This window comes from Amblyomma mixtum, chromosome 7 (assembly GCF_055824585.1).
Source record: "Amblyomma mixtum isolate Tamu chromosome 7, ASM5582458v1, whole genome shotgun sequence".
In the NCBI taxonomy this organism is placed as follows: domain Eukaryota; kingdom Metazoa; phylum Arthropoda; class Arachnida; order Ixodida; family Ixodidae; genus Amblyomma; species Amblyomma mixtum.
The window spans coordinates 84,486,748-84,510,250 of record NC_143018.1 but is presented as its reverse complement, the minus strand read 5'-3'; the positions used below and the strand labels follow the sequence as shown (position 1 = coordinate 84,510,250).

Here is a 23,503-nt window from a genome sequence, read left to right as displayed (position 1 = left end):
ACCTTGACCGGTCGGGCGGTAGAGTGACCGGTCAAACAAGTTGGTGCACTACCGCTTAGGCTTGTCAGTACACACGTGCTGCGTGCAGTGTCCTGTCACGGCAGCTTGACTCTGAAGCTAAGCACGTGTTTCTTTTCGTAGCGTGGTCTGATTTCCTTCTGCAAACGTGTGTTGTGTGCTGCATATCTGCGTCGTGAAAGTGTCAGTGAAAGTTCCAGCAGCCCAGGATGGGCCGCTGTTGCGTGCCGAACTGCCGTGGAAATTATGACGGCGGTCCGAAGGTCCGTGTCTTCTCATTCCCAAAAGACGACCGGAGGATAAAATGGAAGCAGGCCATCCGGCGTGATGATGTGGACATCGACACACTGCGGGATCCAAAGGTAATATAATTTTCTCATATGTCAATCACTGTTAATTTCAAATTATAATATACATTCGGATGCATTAAGCATATGGCATTCAACCAGTTCGATACAGTGTGTTACAGTTGATGCCAGTTAACTGACATACAGCAGCACTTATAAGCAGCACCAATAGCAGTAATTAGCCAATGGTAGTAACAACAGCAGTTACATCGTAAAATAAAAAAAGAAAACATGACGTAGAAAAATTTCATACTCAAAGGGAACATTCCTCTTTTATGCAGGTGTGCGAGCTCCATTTTAAGCCCGAATACCTCCGGTCTACAACATCGTACACAGATGCTGATGGAAAGACAATAGAAGTTGCGATGAACCTCACCCGACTCACTCCTGAGGCGGTACGTACGATACTGCCAAATTGCCCATCATACTTGTCTAACTCTGCACCGATTCGCGAGGAGCCCAATGCAAAGCGGAGACGACGCGAAGCAACTCGTCTGCAAGACGCCATCGAGATGTCACTTGCGACACATGAAGAAGAGGAGCGCAGGAACAAAGTCTCGTCGTATGGGGAACTTCTGTCTCTCCTTGAAGGTTTTCACGTCTCAGACTTCTGGGTGATGCGAAAAACTGACGCCGCCGTAGCATTCTTTCACGTCGACGAGAATTCAGCGCACCCAGAAATCGAACGCTCCGTGGTAGTAAATAATTCGTTGAAGGTGTCAGCCTTCTGGAGAAAAGTTGAGCTGCGCGGTGGTGAAATGACAGTTCCCGACAGACTTGAAGACATGCGCAGTTTGGAATCCGTCCTCAAAAGTGTGCTGCAGTTCAGAGCACCCGACCGTTGCGAGAAAGACAAAAAACTTAAAGCCTGCTTTCAATTACTTTTTTCTCTTCGTGATGATCTTTCAAGTGATGAACTTCTGCCAGTGGAAAAGATGGAAACCCTAAGATTTCTAAAAGAACAGCTTCATCTGCTCCACAGAGAACAGACTGCATTTAGATATTCTTCAGAGCTTGTCATCTTGTCAAGCATATTTTTCAATTTCCCCACATGCGTACAAATTTGTTCGCAGCTCTGTAAAATTGATCTTGCCTCATCCCTGTACAATCACCAGACTCTGTAACAAATACAACGTTAGCCCTGCGGCAGAGCAAAGTGATCAGGGTTTTTTAAGTTATATAACAAAAAAAGCAAATCTTCTGAAACCCCATGAGAGGACGGTAACACTTATGATGGATGAGATCCATATACAGCAATATTTTGAGTATAAGGGAGGTTCCCTCACGGGAACAGCATCCAACTCCTCTGAAGCTGCCAAAACTGCGCACGTATTTATGACGCAGTCGTTGCTTTCTGGACACAAAGATGTGGCACATATCTTGCCAGTTTTCAGCATTGAGGCAAGTGACTTGCATGAAGTCCTCAAAAAGGTTATTTTAGGGCTTGAAAAAGCCGGTCTCAAGGTTATTGCGGTTGTAAGCGATAACAATTCTATAAACAGAAAAGTAATGTCATTATTTTCCAAGAAAAAAGCAATTGACATAGTGTATCCTCATCCGGCGGACAATGCACGGCCGTTGTTTTTTGCGGTGGATCCCGTGCACCTGTTAAAAGTGCATTAGGAACAATTGGCTCAATCAAAAAAATCCAGATACATCTTTTCTTTATCCAGTTTAAAAGCACCGAATCAAAGCTTGAAATAAAAAAAGCTTCGTTTCAGACGCTTCGGGACCTGTATACTTCAGAGCGACACAACCTGTCTAAATTTGCCTATGGACTAACATACAAGGCCTTGCACCCAACAAATATTGAGCGTCAAAATGTGAAACTTGCGCTCAAAGTAATCAATCCTTTTGCAGCACAAGCTCTGAGGACTCCCGGTACGAAACCCGGCTTTCCTTATGCCGCTGATACTGCGGAGTTCATTGATTTAATACACAGGTGGTGGTGCATCGTGAACACAAAAACACCATCAAAGGGCCGACACCTCAGAGATCCTTATCAGGAGCCTGTCAGAAACGTGACTGGCGTGCAGCTGCAATTTCTTGGTGAATTTGTAGACTGGTTGGACACATGGAATGACCTGAAGATGAGTGGCAGCCGTTCTGGTTCACTGACTCCAGAAACTCATGCAGCACTCCGGCTGACATCATATGCGTTGATAGAACTCAGCAGGTACTGTCTCGAAGAGCTTAATTTTGAATATGTCTTGCTGGGGAAATTTCAAACAGATAGTTTGGAGAGCAGGTTTGGACGTTACCGCCGGCTTGCTGGATCCAATTATCATATTTCTGTTCAGCAAATATTTGAGTCGGAAACCAAACTGCGTCTTCAAGACTCACTGGTATTTCCAGATGTGAAAGAACTCTCGGAGTCCAGCACCATTACATTTGACGCCAGAAAATTGCAAGACCAATACAACATCACGGTTACATGGGATGACATCAATTCAAAGAAACAAAGTTTGCCCGCAGTAATTTACATAGCTGGTTTCTGCGCCCACGCCGCCTTGAACAAACTTCCTTGCGAAGCTTGTGCAAGAAATCTCACAAGAGAGGACAGGGACATTCCACCGGACGAGAACTGTCTAATTCAAGGGCTCACTAGAGGAGCGCTCAAATTTCCGCAGCCTGTCGTTGTGAACGCTGTTCTGCACACAAAAATTGTGCTTGAAAAATTGACGACAAAAGATAACGCCGCGCAGTTCCATTCCACACGCCATCAGAGAGAGCTGCTCCTTTGCTTGATGAAGCACTTGTTGAGCGATGACGAAGAGTTGGATGTTTGCTGCAACGGACATCACCCAGACAAAGTGATTTCCAACATTTTGTGGGCTGCCACGAACACCTACATGAAAAATTACGTACAGATGAAGACGGACCTGCTAACGGCTAAGAAGGCCGCAGCTCAAGAGAGAAAATTAAAGAAGTTCAAATGAACCGTGACCGGGACATATTAGTTATATGACTGAAATAAAGGCATCAAGAATGTAATATGATGATTTTTTTGCCTCCATTTTCTTTTTTCTTACTCACTCGTGAAGGCGCTAAATTTTATTTGTCCGATGTTTAGAGCTCATGCATGCCGCATGCACTGCGCGCAACGCCGGCAGATACTTTCCCGCACTGCTCGGTCAAGGTGCGTGACGTCACGGAGCGAGTGCGCAGGCCTGAAAGTATTCTAGGAGGCTTTGGCAGTGGGCGTAGTCAGGCTGATGATGATGATGATCTCTGGATTGTGGCGGGGTAAGCTGCTGATATTCGTTTTAGACCGAAAGCTCTACTACTCCCATACAAAGCTGAAGGTCATGTGGCTGTGAAGTTTGACCAAACCAGGAGGAGCGGACGATTGGCTCCGACGTCGCGCCACGTGATTCGCCACACCTCGCCCCAGCTGTGCGCGTTGAGCCAACACTCACTCATCCCGCAACTATATCGAATCACGTGACTCGCTGCGCTTCGCCACAGTTGCGTATGCGGAGCCGACGGCACTCCCACAACTGCATGCGGCATGGGCTTACCTTCAACGGACCCATGGATGAGCAACGTGCTGCAACTTCGACGATGTGTAGTTGCTGTCAATTAACGGGAAGCATGAGTTTAACAATGGAGTCAGACTGGATTGGACCATGCTTAGCAGAGCATTCACTCGTCTTAATTACTAACCCCTAAAACCAGGAAATGCCAATAAAGTGTCGTTATTGCACCCACCGGTGAACCTGCTCAAGACCACCTCTGTGCTACTGTATTAAATCATACTTTCGTTAAGATGTTTCCTTCTTCATCCAATGTTATCCAACATCCCGATCTCCAGCTGTGCGATCATTTTGCAATGGATCCCGCCATGTTCTACTTACAAGGCATCATACCGATTATCGATTTCAAACTAACATCTGCTAGCAGAATTGATGGTATAAATGGCAAATTTATGAGGAATGCTAAGCAGTATAGTTCTGTCATCATAAAATGCATATTCTCACTACCGTATCATCAAGGTGTACTACTGAAGACCAGAAGACAGCTATGGTCATACCTGTACATAAAGCGGGAGATAATCAGAATTCATCTAACCATTGACCCATACCTTTGAGATCAATAGCATGTAAAATAATGGTAGGTATATTTACACATCCTGTTAATTCTCTGGAGCGTAACAATTTCTTCTAACAGAGCTTGGCTTCCGAAAGTTTTTCTCATGCGACATTCAACTACTTTCCTTCATAGCCTGAGTCACTTTGGGATGTTAAATACCCAGAAACCATAAACCCTAAACTTTCCTTCACTTATGACTTGCACTTCTATTTGGACACCGCTTTTTCATCTTTACTTCATATTTCTTGACTTTGCTAAAGCATTTGATAAAGTTAATAACTCACTGGTAATAAATAAACTAAGTGTGCTGAACAATGACCCTGCAGTTCTTAACTAGATCTGTGGATTTCCTTCTTCTCGTGTTGAATTTGTCAGCATTAATGACGCTGATTCCTCTACCGTACCACTAGGTTATGGGGTTTCTCAAGGATGAGTACTTGGCTCCCTTACCGTTTTTTTATCTTCTATATTGCTGTGAATGGCTGTTCCCCTCTGTAATGTACTCTGTCTCCTGAGAGTAAAATAAATATCTCTTGCCTAGGAGCATGCCTGGAGGAAGGGGGGAGGGTGAATGAAAAAGAGAGGGTGCTAACTGGGCCCCCCCCCCCCCCCCTCCTGCCGGTTAAAAACTTGGTGCCTATGCTTCCTTATACTGGTTTGATTGGACCTAAAATTGAATGCACCACAGCAATATGGGACCCAGAGAAATTCGACATCATAGATATCGAATCCCTGCAAATTCGTGATGATCTTTTCATTTCTTCAAATTGCTCAAGTTTCAGTGGTGTCATGGTGTTAAAAGCACAGGCTGGATGAGATCACTGCTCTCACTGTAACAAGCTTGTTCGCCTAATACTTTTTCAGAGTAATTTATCATAGTTAATTGCTTCACAATCATTTCTTTCACTCCCCCTAAGCAGTCCTTCCATTCACGCTGTGAGCAATCATTCAAGATTAAACGCATCATATGCCACATAAAAACTTTTGCCAAATCTTTCCTAAAACCAGTATTGACTGGAATCGGCTGTCATTTAATATCACAACTAAAATGAATGCAACAATATTTCAAGGGCTTTAAAAAAGTAAGAACCATGCAGTTTTCCAGGTACTTTTCATCTGCTTACTGTCTGTGTTTATAATTTTCAATTTTTGTATTTATGTTGCTTTCTTTGATATGTCCACATGTTATGTTGTATTTCTGCCACATTTTGATATCTGCAGCCTATCCATCTCTTTGTTTTTCTAGCTTTCTTTATTGTTTTGTTTGCCATGTTGCTGTAATTGCAAGTTTACACTGCATCCTGGTACTTCTCCGCTTTCGACACCCTTCATGTAATACCCTCATAATGAGAGCCTTTAGGGGTTTTTGTGAAACAAAGAAAACAAGCGAGAATGAAAGAAGTTATTTTTCGGCAAAATCTGTCATTTTTTGACCTATCTGTTCCCTTAATGACCAACTGCTCTGATAATGTCTGTGTGTCTAATCTCATAAAGAATGAAGTGTGTTCATCATATTCGTATTTTGCCCAATTGCTGAAAGTGGCACATGGTGTAATGCTCAATATATTTTGGCACAGTAGGCAAACCATGCACATTTCTGGGTTTAGGGCTGCCCAAGCCCCTGTCAACTAAGCAATATATCTAATAAATGCAATTACGCTCTGTACACCGTGACATTTACTGCTGAAACACTACATGGTAAGGCACACTCTAATATGCAAATAGTTGCTAAGCAGCTCGTCTCTTATATGAAAATCTGTAATTCAAGTCATCACAGATAACAAGGGTGCAGTCCATACTTTTAACGTAGGGACACATACAGAGCAGATGGGAATTACTATTGTCCTACAAAGAAGTTACCGACTGACATAATGCCTGGACATAAACGATACCTGACACTCTCTTGGTCCTTTTATGCATCTATAACTGCACAAATCTGAAAGGTATCAACTGGGCAACATTTCTGTCCCTCATTGGAAACGTTGCAATTATAAATTTTACTTAAAATCATGGCAAACCTACCAGCACAAAAAACAGGAACATGATGGGGACAGCACTTGTATTATCTCCTTTCACGACTATGTCATTCACGCAGGCATATTCACCATGACACCATACGAACTTGCTCAAACTTCTACCCTTTTACTTGAAGCTTGGCCACTCTCCTGTACACCAAAATTAGACAATGTTATTCAGGAGGTAGCATTAGATGAAATAACAATGCAACAACTGCATTCTCCATAATTTGAGAACATTTCAGCAAAACTGTAGTTTTATTTTAACCAGGAAAGAACACATAGTACAAATAACAAACACAAGATTCGTATATGTTGCAAAGCATCTTACAGACAAAATATTTCAAAATGTAACTCAAACATTAAAGGAACAGTGTCTTTCTTTCACTGTAGCTTGAAACTTTGCACAAAGGTAATGTATCATCTCAACACAAAAATTTGCTACATGTTTGCACCTACCCAACACATATTTTAATGTTCCAAAGCCCTAATAGCAATACCACTATTGAATGCAAAAGGAATCCTTATCATGTCTCATGTGTAAATTAAACACAAATCAACATTCAAAGTGCATACAATAGTCTGTTCTGGTTTTCTTAGGCAGCCTAGAATATGCTTTGCTACAGGAAATACACAAGAACTGGGTTGCACACAGCACCTCTATAGTAAGTAAAATGAAATTTTACTACACAACCCCACTTATCTGTGACTAAGCATTTTCCTCATGCCATTCCAATTTTTATGAGCACAGAGCCAGAAGTGTTCGCAATCCTTCAACTCGAAATCAAACATGCTCCTTGTCAATATGGCAGACCGTAACACAGCACAGTCTTTGTTAGAAGGCACGTTGATGGACAAACTTCACTTTAGGTCACCAGTGAAAGCTTGCAAAATAACAAGCTAGGGCTTTATAAAATAGTGGACATTTTTGCATGGCTATGCTGCTCATGATACTTGCTACCTACACGGTAACGTTTGCAAGCAAAATTGAGGAAGGAGCAGTATTCAATTCTAGTGTTTTTTTTGCACGTGCCTCTTAAAGTTCGACCTGCACGCAAAGGATAGTGGACACAGCTGGCATTGGTACGGCTTCTCGCCTGTGTGGATGCGAAGGTGGTCTACCAGGGCACACTTCACTTTGAAGCTCTTTGTGCAATGGCTGCACTTGTATGGTCTCTCTCCTGTGTGGGTGCGAAGGTGGCGTACCAGCTGGCTATGCTGTGTGAAGCCCTGGGGACAATAAGTGCAAGTGAACAGTTTCTCGCCTGTGTGAGTACGGAGGTGCGCAATCAGGGTGCCCTTCTGCGTGAATCCTTGGCTGCAATGCGTGCATTTGTGTGGCTTCTCGCCCGTGTGGGTGTAAATGTGGGATACCAGGGTCCTCTTCACTGCGAAGCTCTTGCCGCAATGTCTGCATTCAAAGGGCCGCTCCCCAGTGTGTCTCCGCTGGTGGTTCTTGAAGTTTGTGATGACAGTTGTAGCATAACCACAATCATGGCACAGGAAAAATCGCCTTCCTCGCAATTTTTCTTTTGTTGGCGAGCTGGATTTGCCATCAGTGACTGAACCTGCACAACAAAAAAAAAGTTTACCAAAATGCTAAGGATATGCCTTCCTCCACAGTTCTACACTGGTGCCACCTTTAAGAAGGAGAAATAAATGACAAAGGTGCCTCCAATCAGTCACTCTTATGTTGTTGACACATTGGGTGGCAAAGTCAGTAAGACATGATGTTGGGCTAGTTGGTTCATGGTTAGAGCGAAACAAAACTGCGCGCAGACGACGGGACAAAAGGCACAAATGCACACACACAAAGCGCAGACTTCCCACTGATCTTATTTAGCAAAAGCAGGGTGCTTATAAAGGCTATCACAGCAAACAGGGAGACAAGCAGAAGCAAAGGCAACGTGCGTACGGCAATGACAGTGTCAACAAGACCACGTGTGGTTACGACCCACGAAATACTCGGATGTGTCCATCTAAGAAATCAATGCGAAAGCCTGCCTCAGAGGCTAAAATCTTCACATGAAAAAGATAAAAGATGCTCGGAACTCGAGCCACCATTCGTCATGCCGTATTTTCATTGCCTTTCCCATAAAATCAAGAAGGTAGTGGAACGGTATAGAATTCGCGTTGTTTTTCCGGCACCCTGCAAACTGAAAAAAGTGTGCCCTCTACTGACTGGAACAAGAAAGGAACCCACCACTTGCAAAAAGAACCACCGGAACAAGTTCATAAAGTGTGTTTCAGAAGTTGTTTATGAAATACCTGTCCTGCGGTCGTGATTCCTACATAGGCCAGACTGGCCGTTGTTTTAATGTGAGCGCTTTGGAACACAGGCGATCCCTCAGCAGTGGCACTGGCAGCAATCTACCCTTGCATTGTAAGAGCTGCGACACCAAAAACTGTTCTCCTTACCTGGAAAAAACAAAGTTCCTTTCTAAGGCCAAAACAACAACCGAAAGAGATGTTATTGAGGCTTCTTTCATTTCCAAAAGGGGCAATAAGTGTGTTAGCGCGCCTTCTTTATCTCTTTCAAGGCAAGAGATCGATTTCTTAGATGGACACATCCGAGCTTTTCATGGGTCGAAACCACACGTGCTCTTGTTGACACTGTCAATACTGTACGCCCATTGCCTTTGCTTGTCTCCTTGTTTGCTGTGATAGCCTTTATAAGCACCCTACTTTCGCTAAAAGTCAGTTGGAAGTCTGCGCTTTGTGTATGTGTATTCGTGCCTTCTTTTGTCCCGTCGTCATCGCGCAGTTCTGTTTCGCTCTAGCCAGTCAGCAAGTCAAAGTTAAATAAAGCTTAGACTTGACACAAAACATTCCTTCCTTCCTAGATGGCACCTAGATAACATCCAGCATATAGAAGGTCATTAACAGCATGCCACTACAAAAGTGGTTGCATATGTAAAGAGCTACAAACATTCTGAGCCTCTGTACGACCTTAGCCCCGTTAGTCCTATTTTGTCTTTTCACCAATTTGAGCTCACAAAAAAAGTAAAAAAGATGAAAACATCCCCCAGGATGAATTTTAATGGAGCAAGGGGACCATTCTGATTTTTCAGCTGTTACATTTGTTGGAGATCAACTGTACGGTGTAAATATTAATCTACACACCACTAACAAGACTTAAAACAAAAATTGTGGGGCGCATATAATCTGTTTGCAAAAGCAAAAACAAGGCAGAGAAATGAAAATGAAAAATAATACACAATTTCACACAAAAAATTTAAAGCAGTTCTAATAATCATGGTTGTTTACACGCAAGAGCATCTGCAGAAGGCTGCCTCTAAATAATTTAAAACCTGTACATAACTCAACAAAGTGCAGTGGCGGCATAAAAAGACTTTGAAAATGAAAAAATAAAAAACTGATTTCCACTGCACACAGTTCAAGACACAACATATCTCACCTCACATCTCAGCAAGAAAATTTTATTCCATGAGTTTCAACGGCAAAGCATGGCATAGAAACCATGTCTGAACAGCGGCATATATTACGGGGCTTCCTGACGCAGTCACACCCCTCAGTGTTCATAAGCCAGATTCTGGGGACAGCTTGCTAATCATATTTGTCGTGCAGATTATTTAGAATGCAACACCACTGTACTGTAGATACATAGAACAGAAAATAAAGAACACAAGTGTGCCTTGTGTTGTGCGTTGTTCTTCCTCATTTTATTGTTATAAATCCAAAAAGTGTGTATTATCAAGTCACTGCTCAAACCTCATCGAAGAAATTACACTACTAAAGTGTAGACAATCCAGGCATGCACCCTAAAAACATCACATGCACATGGCAAGCGTGGTTTCAACACTGCAGCGCTGAGACAACTGACAATGCACCGATGCTATTGGCATGGCTATCAAAGTTCTACAACCTTTCTACTACCACGTACAGTACCTCTTAACAATGTCAGTTTGGTCACCAAAAAAGTTGATATGAGTGTGTGCAACTATCTTCTTGAAAATGGGCAAAAAGTAAATTGTGCACCTAAGGAATACTTTGACCCAAAGCTGCAATCCTACCTGTAGAGAAGGTGTGAGATGGGAGGAGAGCATTTGCTCTAGTGAAACTAAAGTTAAATATGCGGGGCAAAATTTATAAATATTGGGGAGTTACCAAAGCATGACATCAAACTTGAAGCACAAAACTAGTCAGCCACAGATTATTACAAAAAATTGGGAACATGACAATGCTCATCAGACCAAGTGCTAAGTCAATACTTAACAAGCTGTACTGCAGTGAGAATAAAACAAGCAAAAAATTTGTACAAAAGTCGTCAACAATTTGATGGAATAGGGACTTGCACTTCATTGAAGATACCAGAAGATAGTCTTGTGACCTGAAAATAAAAATTAGGAAAAAAATTATATTCAGCCAAAGCTCTCAGTCTCTATTCAAAGCTGCCGCTTTGGCTCAGTGGTTATGATGCTCGACTGCGAACCTGAAACATGCTGGTTCAATTCCACACTCGAGGGTCATAATTCGATAGAGATTAAATGCTACAGGCTCTTGCACTGTGCAATGTCAGGGCCCATAAAAGAAGCCAAGGTGGTCGAAATTATCCCAAGCCCTCCACTACGGCATCCCTCATAGCCTGAGTCACTTCAGGATGCTAAACCCCATAAAACCCAACAAAAGCGTCCATATACATGTTCTTTCTTTTCCAGCCTTCATTTGCACAACAGGCGATGTTGTGAAAAGCGAAGGTTGGCTGATGCAAATGCAGAATGTTGCAGAAAGAAAAGAGCCTTCAGCTAGTGCTTTCATAGAAGTTGGTTATCACAGATGCATTCAGAATCCAAACGAACTGGATCACTGAGCTGCTTTTTGCAGCATTCAGATACTTGAGCAGTTTAGATTTGCTTCCAGGGACTGCATCAACCTAAAATGACTTTGATTTGCCAAACAATTTCTCTTGATACCCAGTATACATATAGGACGCAAAAAGTGAAAATCCAACACTCTTCACATTTAAATTGGGATGCACTACCAAAAGATACAGGGCAGAAGTCTTACTCGTCACTTCCATTTGCAAAGCATGCAGTGATCTAAAAACTGAATATTTTCTGCATATGTCTCACTTTTGCTTATTATTGAGAAATGATATAGGCCACTGGGCATGTCAAGATTTTCAGAAAAGCTAATGCAAGGCGCTTATCATAACTACTTTGAATTCATGATGCTGATGATGGATTCTTATGGATCAAGGGTAGCCGTGGCCAAAGAGTGCCATGGCACAAAGCACCTTCATCTACACAAGGTGGGGTCAGAGGCCCATTTTCCAAGCATTTCACCACAGATAACCTCGGCACCAGGTCAGTGGAAAGCTTGTACCTATCGCATTACTGGTGACCCAGCGGCATCGGATCGAACCCTGCACATAGCGCATGTGATACGGATGCTCAAGCCGCGAGGACTCGGCAACTGCTATGGTAAAATTGCTTTTAAATTGAAAAATACTTTAATAGGAGTAATTTTACAAGTTTATTCTAAATTTTCCAGAATTATCCCAGATCTTTTTTACATTATGAGAAACGGGCACTCTAACAGTTTGGGTCTTCACCAACCTCGAACTGTTTACACACCTGACACTCATACACTGGTTGGGTTAATGGGGCTTCAAGGTTCTAAAGTGACTCAGGCTATGAAGGACGACTTAGTTCAGGGCTCCAGAAATTTCAACCACCTGAGATTCTTCAATGTGCAATGACATCACACAGTACACGAGCCTCTAGAATTTCGCCTCCATCGAAATTCGACCACAGCGGCTGGAATCAAACCTGCATTTCGGGTCAATAGGTGAGCGCTAAAACCACTGAGCCAAGGCTGAGGCCACTCATATACCAACTCTCATTAAAGCTCAGAGTGCAAATATGATGTAAAAAGAACGATCATAATAAAATGGCAAGACAGCCATATTCATGGAAATTTAACAGCATCAAGACAAAGCATTTCTTCAGGCAGCGCGGCATAAACTCAGGCTCATTTCAGTACATTTTGATTTTATACATTGCTGTGGGAAAAGACCCCAAATGGTATGAAAGTGCATTACCATAGCATAGTTTATGAACCACAATCACAAAGCTTACACTCACTCTTGTGTAAGCTACTACAGGACAGAAAAAAAAAACTACAGGACAGAAAACACAACGTTGAAAAGTGAACTTGGGAAAGTATTTCGCAATCCATGCCCAAAATGTTAGCATTCATAAATTCAGTTTTCTAAAACGTCACAATTGCTTAGGTTAACTACTTATATCAAGAGAAAGTGTTAAGGCTTGAGGTTCGTTTCGCAAGTACTATGACCTTTTAGGCAAGCTTCACTACCAGTTTATATACACCTTGACGCAACTCGCCTGTGGAACACATTCCTTGTGAGCCATCCCAAGCACAATACAGGCCCAAAGCAAGGTCACATCTAATTCAGAGTAAAGTGCCATGCAAAAAAAAAAAATATTCAATCTGGTGACAAATTTTCACGTTTCGAGCAGGGCTATTGTAGAGTCCAGGTGCATTGTGCAGCTACAATACCTGTAAAAAACACTGATACAATTATTACAAAACTTTTTCTGGGCAAATGCAACCACCATCTTGGCAATCACTGCACCCTGGGAACACTACCGCTGGTAAGGAAAAGTATGAAACAGCTAGAGGAGAAAAGGAGCTGTGAAATCAATATAAGGATATCCAAGGTAAATCCATAGGACTACTAGCAAGCTGCTAAGCATCATGTAGCACTCCTGCTCAAATTTGTGAATGTGCCAACGCACAACAGCAAATGCCAAGACACAGTGAAACAGTTTTGCTTGCAGTGTAAAAGGAAGGAAGTAACAATGTCCTGGCCGGAAGTAATTTGACTGATGGAGAGGTGTCTTGCACTTTGTCGAAAATCTCAGAAGATCCGCTTACAACCTGAAAAAAAAAAGAATACATACACCAGACATATTCTTACCACAAATCAAACATTTTTCTTTAAGACTTCCCACATCTAGACAACTGGAACTGCGACAAGCTCAGGCCACACGGTGCAAATCTGGAAGCAAGACCAAGAAGGGTAATTACTGGAGTGTTTCATGAGAATAGGGATACCAAAGGTGAATGTGGTCAGCAGTAAAACTGGGTCATTCCAATGCTTGCAGAACAATTCAGGTGCTTGCACTGAGCTGGCTGGATTCAAGGGGCCACATCCAGTAGGAAAACTCTTATATGCATTCAAAACAATAATCCAGCTAGTCACTAAAAACAAGATACAAAAGAGTGCAAAGCCAAAACTCTTGAGATTTAAAGAGGCAACTGTCAGAAGCCATGTCTGAAAATCTGAAATCAGGCATGTGAAAGATTCAACACATCTGCTTTAAGTCTTTCTTGCATTTCTCACTGGAGTGGAAATGTGAATATTAGGCATAGATAGCAAGAAACATGGATCTAGCATGTCAAAAAGGCAGCAATTTTGGGGAAAAGTCAGAACTTATCGCTTCAAATGTTTAGGGAATTCCCCTAAACATTTGACCAACACTGTTCCCACTTCGAATTATTGATCAATTCGCTCTCACCCTACCATAAGCTTACCGTCCCGGTTAGCTCAGTTGGTAGAATGACTGCTCCGGTGAAGCGGTGGTCCCGGGTTCGAACCCTGGACCAGGACGAATTTTTCTTTAACTACGAAGTTTCTGAGAAAGCTGTGTAGCTTTCCTTTGTAGCCGTATGGCTGCGCTTGGGTGGACGCCAATGAGTAATTACTCCCTTATTATCGCTCTGCACTCAAGTATGCTTTTAACAGAGAAGTAGCTTTCATGCTGCTATATTTGCAACATCTAAACTTACAACAAAACTAAAATGCTGACTTTGTATTAGATGTCAAAAAACATGGCTCCAGGGAATTGGGGCCACTGCCTCCTAGCGATTGTTTACACACTCCTGTGCTTGCAAAAATGAACAGAGCAATGTGCCATAGTGCGACAAAAAACAAAATTAAAGATGTGTACGGTTAACTGCTCAATCCATTTCATGAGAACGTACAAATGACTTGTCACTAGAACAACTTAATATTGCTGTGCTACTATTACTACTACTACTAATTAAGCTAGCTTCATTTCCAAACCCTGGAACCTGGACCTAGTCTACACTGTATCTGGGCAAGCTGGTATGGCACAGAGTGCACAAAGATGGCATGTGCTGAAGAGAAATGACCTACAAAAGGGACAGTTAGAGGTATCCGAACACTCGAAAGTCAGAAAAGCATCTCGCAGTTAGCACTAGTGAGCTCGTTTTCTGTCGCTTAATAAAGTCAGGTAAAGTGCCTGTATATCGCCACCATACCTGGAGATGCTGGTATGTTCTTGTGAGTCATCTTGTTTTGGATGTATGAGCTTCTAGGCTAGGTTCACAACCAGTTAACATATACCCAATGAGTCTTGCATGCAGGATGGATTTGCTATGCACAGTGGGAAGATGAAAAAAAGATGCCCAGGCTTAGCTTGGTTAAGCCAAGAATGCGCTGCATATTGCGCGGTCTTTTTGCGCGAGGTATTGCTTGGCGGCACTCAATTTTCTCAGCAGCTTTTCCTCCGTGACGTATGGATGGATGGATGGATGGATAGGAGCGCCCCCTTTGAAACGGGGCGGTGGCAACCGCCACCATGCACCATGCAACCGCAACCGCCACAGAACCTAATGCAGGTGACCAATAAACGCATTTATGTAGGAAAAGTCACACAAATAGCACAAAAGCAATTACTGCACTTGCAAGGCAGAAAGTCTCATGAAACAACAGACCAGGCAACTGACATTTGCATGCAGGGGCTTTTTATGCATGCACAAAACTGAAGCTTCCACTTAAAAAATTTTACTAACAACTCATTAGCAATAATAAGAATCTTTGCAAATAAAAACCACTTAAATGTGGTTTTGAGGCATTGGGATTTAGGTTGCAATAGCAAAAGCACTTCAAATGCTATGCCATCATAGTTAGAGTTATTACCAGTAATGCACTGTGCCTATTTGGAAAATTTGAAGTGTACGATAAAAAAAATCAATCCATCAACTTGCCATCAATTTTTTTTCATTTCGATGCATCAACCGCAACTGAAGTTCTCATGCACGGCTGCGGACACAGTGCTGGTGTTGTCCTAGCCAAACAATGGCAGAACCATGAACTCGTCTTTACTATGCTACCTGCCGAGCGGAATTATTTATTGTACATCAATGAATGTGAGTGTTCGACGCTTGCTCGGGCTGCTGCCAACTTTCACCGTTTTCTGTTCAGTTGGCATTTCCCAGTCCTGACCAAGAATTGTGCTCTTCTCGTTTCTTCGCTAAAGAGAAAAAAAAAAGTGCTTCGGGCTGACTTGGCACCGGGCCTTATGTTTGCAAGAGTATTCGCTCACCGTCACGTACATCACCACGATTTAGGCTGCTTGACTTTCACCCTGTACCGCCCGACTGCAATGAGAGGGACCATATTTAGTTTCTCTTCCTCATATCAGAACTTCTCAATATCACCCACGAACAGCGCCGTGATCTCTCATTACAATCGCTAATTGCAGACCTCCACATTATAAGAATTCCTCCCTACGATTTGCTAGACAGCACTATTGCCGCAATATCCACTCTAATGGGTCTCAGTTGCTGCTTCTTTTGCCCTAGTGGCTTTGCTTAGGCGTCTTGAGGAAATACCTGCCAATCGCTGGCTGTCTGAGTGTGTAGAGTACGCACGAACAGGTGCGCAGCTATTTTGCAAGAATCAGTTTGTGCCGCAACACATGAGGCTATGGTGCCTCCTGTGATTTGCGTCACCAGCTTGTGCTCTTCAGCCTACTGACATTCACTGGAACCTTTATATCGCATTGATTTCAACCTGCTGGTACCTTTCCGACGTCCTGCTTAGGTGATAAGTCTATGGTCACTGTCACTGATTCTACAGCCAGGTACGCTATACCAACCCATTCGCCATAACGTGCGCTAACAATACTAAAAGTTTTCCTCTGCAAGAGGGCTTCCTTCAGCATGGTACTCCATATGACAATTATTTACTGATTAGGGGGGCTATTTTCTGCCGAAAACAGTCCTCCGCTCACGTTCCAACTAGTACAAGCTGACCACACACCTTATAATTCCTCGAATCCACCGACTGAACGCCTAGACCGAACATTGATCGGCATACTCTCCTTTATATGGCTTTCGCAAAAGTAAAGTGCCAAAAGAGGTTTGCCTCTAAGCACGGTTGTGGGGCTCCTGTAGGATCCAGGGAAGTCCTAAATTTTCCAGGCCTAACGATGACAGTTCTGGTCTTCAAGGCAGTAGAACTCCAGTGATACGTAATGAGCCACACAGCATGGGACCAGGCGCAGACCCCATGGGACCTTCACTTTTGCAAAGGCTTGAGCCGACAAAAGTAATTGGGAAATTGCTCCACCTTATGTTATGTTGGTCACTGTGACACCGCTGTCTTTTTACCATTTTATCATTTGTTCCCCATGCACACTACATTGTCCTAGGGCCTGGACACATCCGTACTGCCTGCTCGCGCATGAACAACACAGTATGCACATGTCACTGCATGCAAGTGGAGCTAGCTCACGTGCCAATTTGCCAGCGCCCGTCTCTCCTCGTCACAAACGAATGAGCAGCTGGTTTATGACTGCCGTCATTGGGAAGTCCACGTCCTTCCAGGCTACCTTGTCCTCCTGTGGTGCCTATCTCACCGGGCCTAAAAAGCTGTATTCCCGCTACATGCGCCACTCCCGAGTGCTCCTTCAGGTGACTGATATAGCCTATGTAATTGCTCAATTTTCGAACTTTGTTCACCCACCTACACACCACTAGCTGAGGCGACGCGCTTCCAGCTAAGCACCGGGAATGTGTTGTCACCGGAGGGTCTTGTCACGGTCATATAGGTGCAGGCAGAGAGAATGACAATAGCAGTACATGTACTGGGCGCCCCTTCCTGTTGGCTATTCGGCTGCATGAGCCTATATTTTGTAAATAGGTCTTTCATGCGATGCTTCGGTCCAATACCTTTCATACGTAATAGCTCAAAGTGACTTCCAAAGCAAAACAGGCGAAGCGGCCACGTTTCGATGGAGACAAAATGCAAAAGGCGCCCGTGTGCTGTGCCATGTCAGTGCAGGTTAAAGATCCTCAGGTGGTCGAAATTATTCGGGAGCCCTCCACTACATAGGGAACCTCTTTTTTCCTTTCTTATTTAACTCCTTCCCTTATCCCTTCCCTTACAGCGCGGTTCGGGTGTCCACCGCGATATATGTAAGACAGTTAGTATGCCATTTCGTTTCCTAAAGAAACAATCTTCATTTTCGAAATAAGGGGGGGGGGGGGGGGGTGCACAACTAAACTACCGCACCGGATGCCGTTCACCCTACTGACGATCCTGGAGCACAGTCCCGATATATCAAACTTATCATTTGATTTGTTGATTTATTGGGGTTTAACGTTCCAAAGTGACTCAGGGTATGGGGGACGCCGTAGTGAAGAGCTCCGGAAATTTCGACCACCTGGAGTTCTTTAACGTGCACTGACACCGCACAGCACACGGGCCTCTTGAATTCCGCCTCCATCAAAATTGAGCAGCCGCGTCCGGGATCGAACCCGCGTCTTTCGCGCCAGCAGCCGAGCGTCGTAACAACTGAGCCACCACGGCGGTTATCAAACGAACAGCGAAATTGCAGTTAGATATACAACGCTACTTTTCAACACTAGTACACAGGTTTTTCAAAGGGATCACGTGTTGGCCAAGTCAGATGCATGATCCGTAGTGGATGGGCCATTTTTTTTTTCTCGTAGTCGAAGGTCAATGACTGTAGTACACTGACTTACCAATTTGGCCGCCAGTCTTCTCTTGACAAGTCGCTTTGCAACGTTCGAACACTCTCTGAGAACGCCCGGCCGTATTATTGTTATTACTGCTCCAACAAAGAGCGCGCCAGAAGTTAGAACGTGGAGTTCAAAAGACAAAAACTTATGCGGACGCTGCCGACTTGAGAAAACAGTAACACTGACATCAGTTACAGTCGCTGCATTTCGCACCAATGAGCGTGAACATACGCACATACAACGCACTACTTTCGCCGAACACGGAACTACTGGAGTGATATGGCATATTCGATAAACTCGCACCAGAATTGACCCAAAACCACTGCGGTGCTCAAGGACCCGCGGTAGTGGAGCTCCAAGCCGGGGCAACATCGAATACAAACTGCATCGCGCCGGTGCCCGTTCCGAACGCCGCCTTGGGGGCAACAAAAAAGTGCCCCCACACGGTGCGCCCCATTTATCGAAGATGTCCGGTGCGCACCGGTGCAATTTATCGAACATAAAATTTCGCACCGGTGCGCACCGGTGCGCACCAGTGCTGTTTATCGAATATGCTAATAGTTTTCGCGCCCGCAAGCCCACACCTTTGACGAAAGGGAGCAAAAGTAGCATGAAAAGTAGCGAGAAGCTTTGAACTTTCCGGTTCCTGTCGCCTAGAGCGCGGCCGGATCGAGCCTCCCATTGGCTGAGGCGCTGTGGTCACGTGTTAGCACGACGGCGCTCCTATCCATCCATCATCCATCCATTCATCAATCCAATGCGCGCTGTTTGGCGGGAACAAGGAGGATATCCTCCTTGGGCGGGAAGCGTTTCGCCAGCTTTGACGACGTCTACGCGTTGCGGCCATTCAGGCCATTCAAGGCCATTCAGGTTAGAATGGTATTTGCTTGCATGCTCCTAACAAATGGTTAAAGCTTTGTGTCCTAAATTTAATTGCTTGGATATAGCGCCATCAGGTAAATAAATATATTTAGAGTGCTTGGCAGTACGCAACATGATAGAACTAATGGTGTCTTCGGCTGACACGCACTGCCTCCGTGCCGGTGCGCAGGAAGTTACGTCAAATACTACACGAGTGGCACGTCTCCTTGCACATCAGCCGAACGTGCGAAACACTCGCAGAGTGCCGTTGCTCTTCCTGCCGTCTGGTAACCGAGGCCTCCGAGACCCTCGATAATCTCAGAGGCTATTCCTGCGAGCGGCCGACGCCAACGAGCGCAGTCAAGCGCAGTCAACAGTTAGTATAATTAGCAACAGCCTCTTCCGAACAGTGCAGTACCGCGCTTGTAACAGGCGTTGATAGAATCGGCGGGAAATGCGGGACCCACGAGCCTGCTCGTGAGATACTGCGATTAATTATGGGGCGCAGGTTTGTAAGACACCACACCAAGGCGTTATGCTTGCCGGTTTCGATGCATACGCCTTTAGAGCTTCAGCTAGAGTAGCTTCCGAAAATATTAGCAGGTGATTCTCAATCCACTAAGCACCCCACATTGCCGCTTTATTGATATCCTTGAACCTGCGCATACGTTGGCAGAAAGTACGATGTTATAAAGTGCAGGCATGCCGGATGAACCGCATATGTCGTTCGCTGCAAGAGCTAAGGCAGAGCTTGCAAGACTAAAAATATTGACAAACCTTTAATTTCCTCATAAGGGAAGGCACATGGTTCGCCGGCCGATGGCTGCGTGATTGCAGCGCGAATAAACGCATTGCTGCTGCTATAATATTCAACATTTCTTTAAAATGTGTCCACTTGTAATGCTTCATCCGTTTTTCCTCTCCGTCGATGCTGCGTCAACCAACGAGCGTGAACAGTGTCGTCTGCTAGCGCGCACTGCACGATGGGATTGCACGGCGCTCCACCGTCGGTCTCCACGGTGGCGCGGTGGCGCGCACGCGTGTCGTGCTCATCCCAGCCGAATGTATGCCACTGCACGAGTGGCATCCAGCCGAACGTGGGGCACCGCACGAGTGCTTAGAAAACTCCACGAGTGCCGTCAGCCGAAGACACCATAAGCCCAAACAAGAGGGTAGTTTGCTATTATAGGTTACATTTTAAGGAGGCTTAATATGCGAGATTAACCAAAACTTCACATTTGTCAAGAAAGTGCAGTGCAGCTCTCTACAAGGATTTGTGACAAGGAAATATCAGACTCTGCAAAAACACACATCTAAAACATAATGCTCTCTTGCTTGGAGCAGGTTTATAAACGAAAGTTTAATGATCTGTAGAGCATCAGAATTGCAAAAGTACACAGAGTAAGGGTTACCACATGCTGCCTACTAATGGCAAACATCCACATCAGAACAGGTTCATCAGTTTGCTTTGCATGAGAAACTTTTTGAGAAAGTTTATGATTAAATATGGATTTTTGTGCGTTTTAAATATTACTGCCAGTGCAGTCACCTGTTGTGGAGTCACCTCCTGGCAGTAGCCAAGTTGTTTTGGTGCCTTGCTCTGCACAAGGTATGTGTAACAATGTAACAAATTTACTATCAAATTTCAGTTTGTGGTCTTGCATTACTTTGCTTTTTTCTGTTTGCAAGCCAAGGGTGACTCAACAGGGGCATTTCGTAGACTAACCCTCGGGCTCTCGGGTTTCTTAGCTTCATTGAACACCAATAGGTTTCAAGACATGCTTAGCAACTCCATGTGACCTAGCTTTGTACCGTTTCTGCATAAGATGGAGGCAGAAAACAGCATGCAGATGCGTAGTCCATCAACAAATATGCAGCATCAATTAATAATGCCTGGCTGCGTATTGAATAGTCTGCTGTTTGCAGTTACAGTATTAATAATATTTTCAGAACAAGCAGGTAAAAAAATGGAGCGTAAGGCATGCATGTGCTAAAAAAAACCCAAATGTTCATTGATTGGAAATACAGAACCTTCTCAGCGAGGACAGTTGCATTCTGGAGGTGTTTGTGCGCCCATTTTTATGGCTTTATTGTTGCTTTTCCAGATACCTCACTGCTCGTCCTGCGAGAGTTGTGTGTTCTCAAGAAGGAAGTCAGGGCTATAAAGAAAATGCTTTCTGTGAAAGAAGTGCACCAGGGCTGTGCGGACAACATCATTGCCGTGCTGCCTCTAAAAACTGAACAGGATGCCGTTGAGATTGAAAAAAAGCTGGAGGCGAGCCAGGCACTGTGTACTGAGATGGTATGATTAAACTCATTTGCTTAAACATTTTTTGCATGCAGGTCACATCAGTTAATTGAGCTGCACATGAGCTTTAGATTTTAGTGGATAGTATTAAACTTCGTCTCGGAAGTTGTGTGCAGTGGAGTGGAAACAAGCTCAAGGCAGATTTCTTGCCTCTTAAGTTGACTGGTGAGCACATGAGAAGAGTATGCTCAAAGATGTCATCTTGTGCTTGCACCTTCCACTCCACTGCAATCAAGATGAAAATAATTGAGTTGTAATGTTTGGCAGCAGCAACCATACCTAACCTCATTTACCTATAAATGTGAAATCAATACCTTGTGGTTCATTAAAAATAATGCAAGCAGGGCTTAGTCTTGCATATTTCCTCTGTGCATTAGTTTTCTTTTTTGTTGTTGTTGAGGCAGCTTTACTTTCCCTTATTATTTAATCCATTTGGATGCTTTAGATACCTGTATGAGGAATTTTTTTAGTGGCAGGTACACAGCTGTGGTCACTTCGAAAAATGGATGTTTTTCTGGCTTACCGGGTTCTTTATGCAGGTCAGTCAGCTTGCCAGTACGGGCGGAAACAACCTGCATTCAGCGGCAGCGCGCATACTGGCACGGCTTTTGACAAATGAACTTGGCCAAAAATGCAGCCTCTGCGGCCAAAAGGGGAAAAAACCATTTGCTGACCTGCGCCTTTTCATTCTTGTTCAGAGTGAGTCCTTAGCCTCTTTCTTTAGTGAAAAACTGTATATTTAGTGCGTCATGGGGCAAACAAGGTAACATGGCTCTCTGCTAATGGGATGAATTGCTATGTAAATTGGCTTCTGAGTTTGATTTTTTTTAACTCCGGTGAATGCTGTATGGGGCTTAGTTTCACTAAATTAAGCAAAAGGGATAACCAGGAAAGTTCCACCTTTATCTTTATTTTTGAAGCATACGACCGGTATACCATAAATTCGCATCTGTTTGGAATGTTCTAATTGACTTTTTTAATGCAAAATAAATTGATTCGAGATTATGGTGGGTGAATGGTGTAGTGTTTGTAGTGAAGGAGTAAAAATACTCAGATTAGAAAAATGAACTGAGGTATTGTCAGTTATAGTGAATAATAGAAGTGAAGTCAGCCATTTCAACTAGTAAGCTTACAAACTAAAATGGAGTAGCTTTTAAATTTGTACATTCAGTCGCCAGTCTGGGAGATTTTTGTGCTGTCGTCCATACACCTGTTGCAAGCACTTGAGCCACGCACTACAGAGTACAATGCTGTCAGTTATGAGTGGTGTAGAGAACACAATTTTCTGCGTAGATCTTTGCAACGATTTTAACTAGTTTCTCGATGTCTGAAAAAATAATACACTAAGACAGTGATGAATAATGCTCAATAGAGCTTGTTGATCCAGCACTCTAGACAAGTATGTGGGTGACTGTACTTTAGGTGTATTTAATTTTTGGTGTAATAGGTGTATTTAATTCTCGCGTTTCCAAGACCGCCTTGTAGTCTTTGCAGCACAGTAAACTTGGGCTCTCCATGTAGAGTATAGGCATCTAAAGAGAATGCATGTCATTTAGCAGCAGACTGACCCAGTCCCACGCTGCTTATCACACTCCTGGTTGTGTCGGACTGCAGCAGAGCTGGGCCATGGTCGTCATCGCTAGAGATGAGCTGCAGACCAGGCTGTATGGCATGCTCCCATGTGACATGGGTGTGCCTTCGTGTGTCCAAGGCTACACCTGTATACAGCCTGATTTCCTTTTGTTCAACAATCACAATAGTACTAGAATATATGAAAATTCATACAGCTATATAGCCAGCCATGACTGCGGCAAGGTACCAAACCATTGATTAAAAAGTAATGGAAATTTGTTTTAACTGAACATTTATTACCTTGAAAGTGTGTAGAGGAATCTGTAATATGTACTGGAGTGTAATAACAAGGCTTCCCTTAACTGAGCCTAATTTGATTTCCAGTTCACTTCTTGTTCAGAATATTAAATCGACCGCACTTTTAAAAAAATTGTTGCAGGTATTTGCTG

The 23,503-nt window shown here is 43.7% G+C and overlaps 1 protein-coding gene and 1 pseudogene across 1 annotated transcript; both read left to right on the top strand.

Annotated features, from left to right (window-relative positions):
* The first annotated feature begins 227 nt into the window (after positions 1 to 227).
* LOC149336674 (uncharacterized) lies at positions 228 to 2,973 on the top strand (annotated as a pseudogene).
* Positions 2,974 to 19,039: 16,066 nt separating this feature from the next.
* LOC149336673 (uncharacterized) lies at positions 19,040 to 23,179 on the top strand. Its single transcript, XM_089554751.1, has 3 exons — positions 19,040 to 19,183; positions 21,280 to 21,476; positions 22,022 to 23,179. Exons 2-3 carry the CDS (start codon positions 21,345 to 21,347, stop codon positions 22,223 to 22,225), a joined length of 336 nt encoding a protein of 111 aa, XP_089410877.1. The 5' UTR covers positions 19,040 to 19,183; positions 21,280 to 21,344; the 3' UTR covers positions 22,226 to 23,179.
* The last annotated feature ends 324 nt before the right edge of the window (positions 23,180 to 23,503 follow it).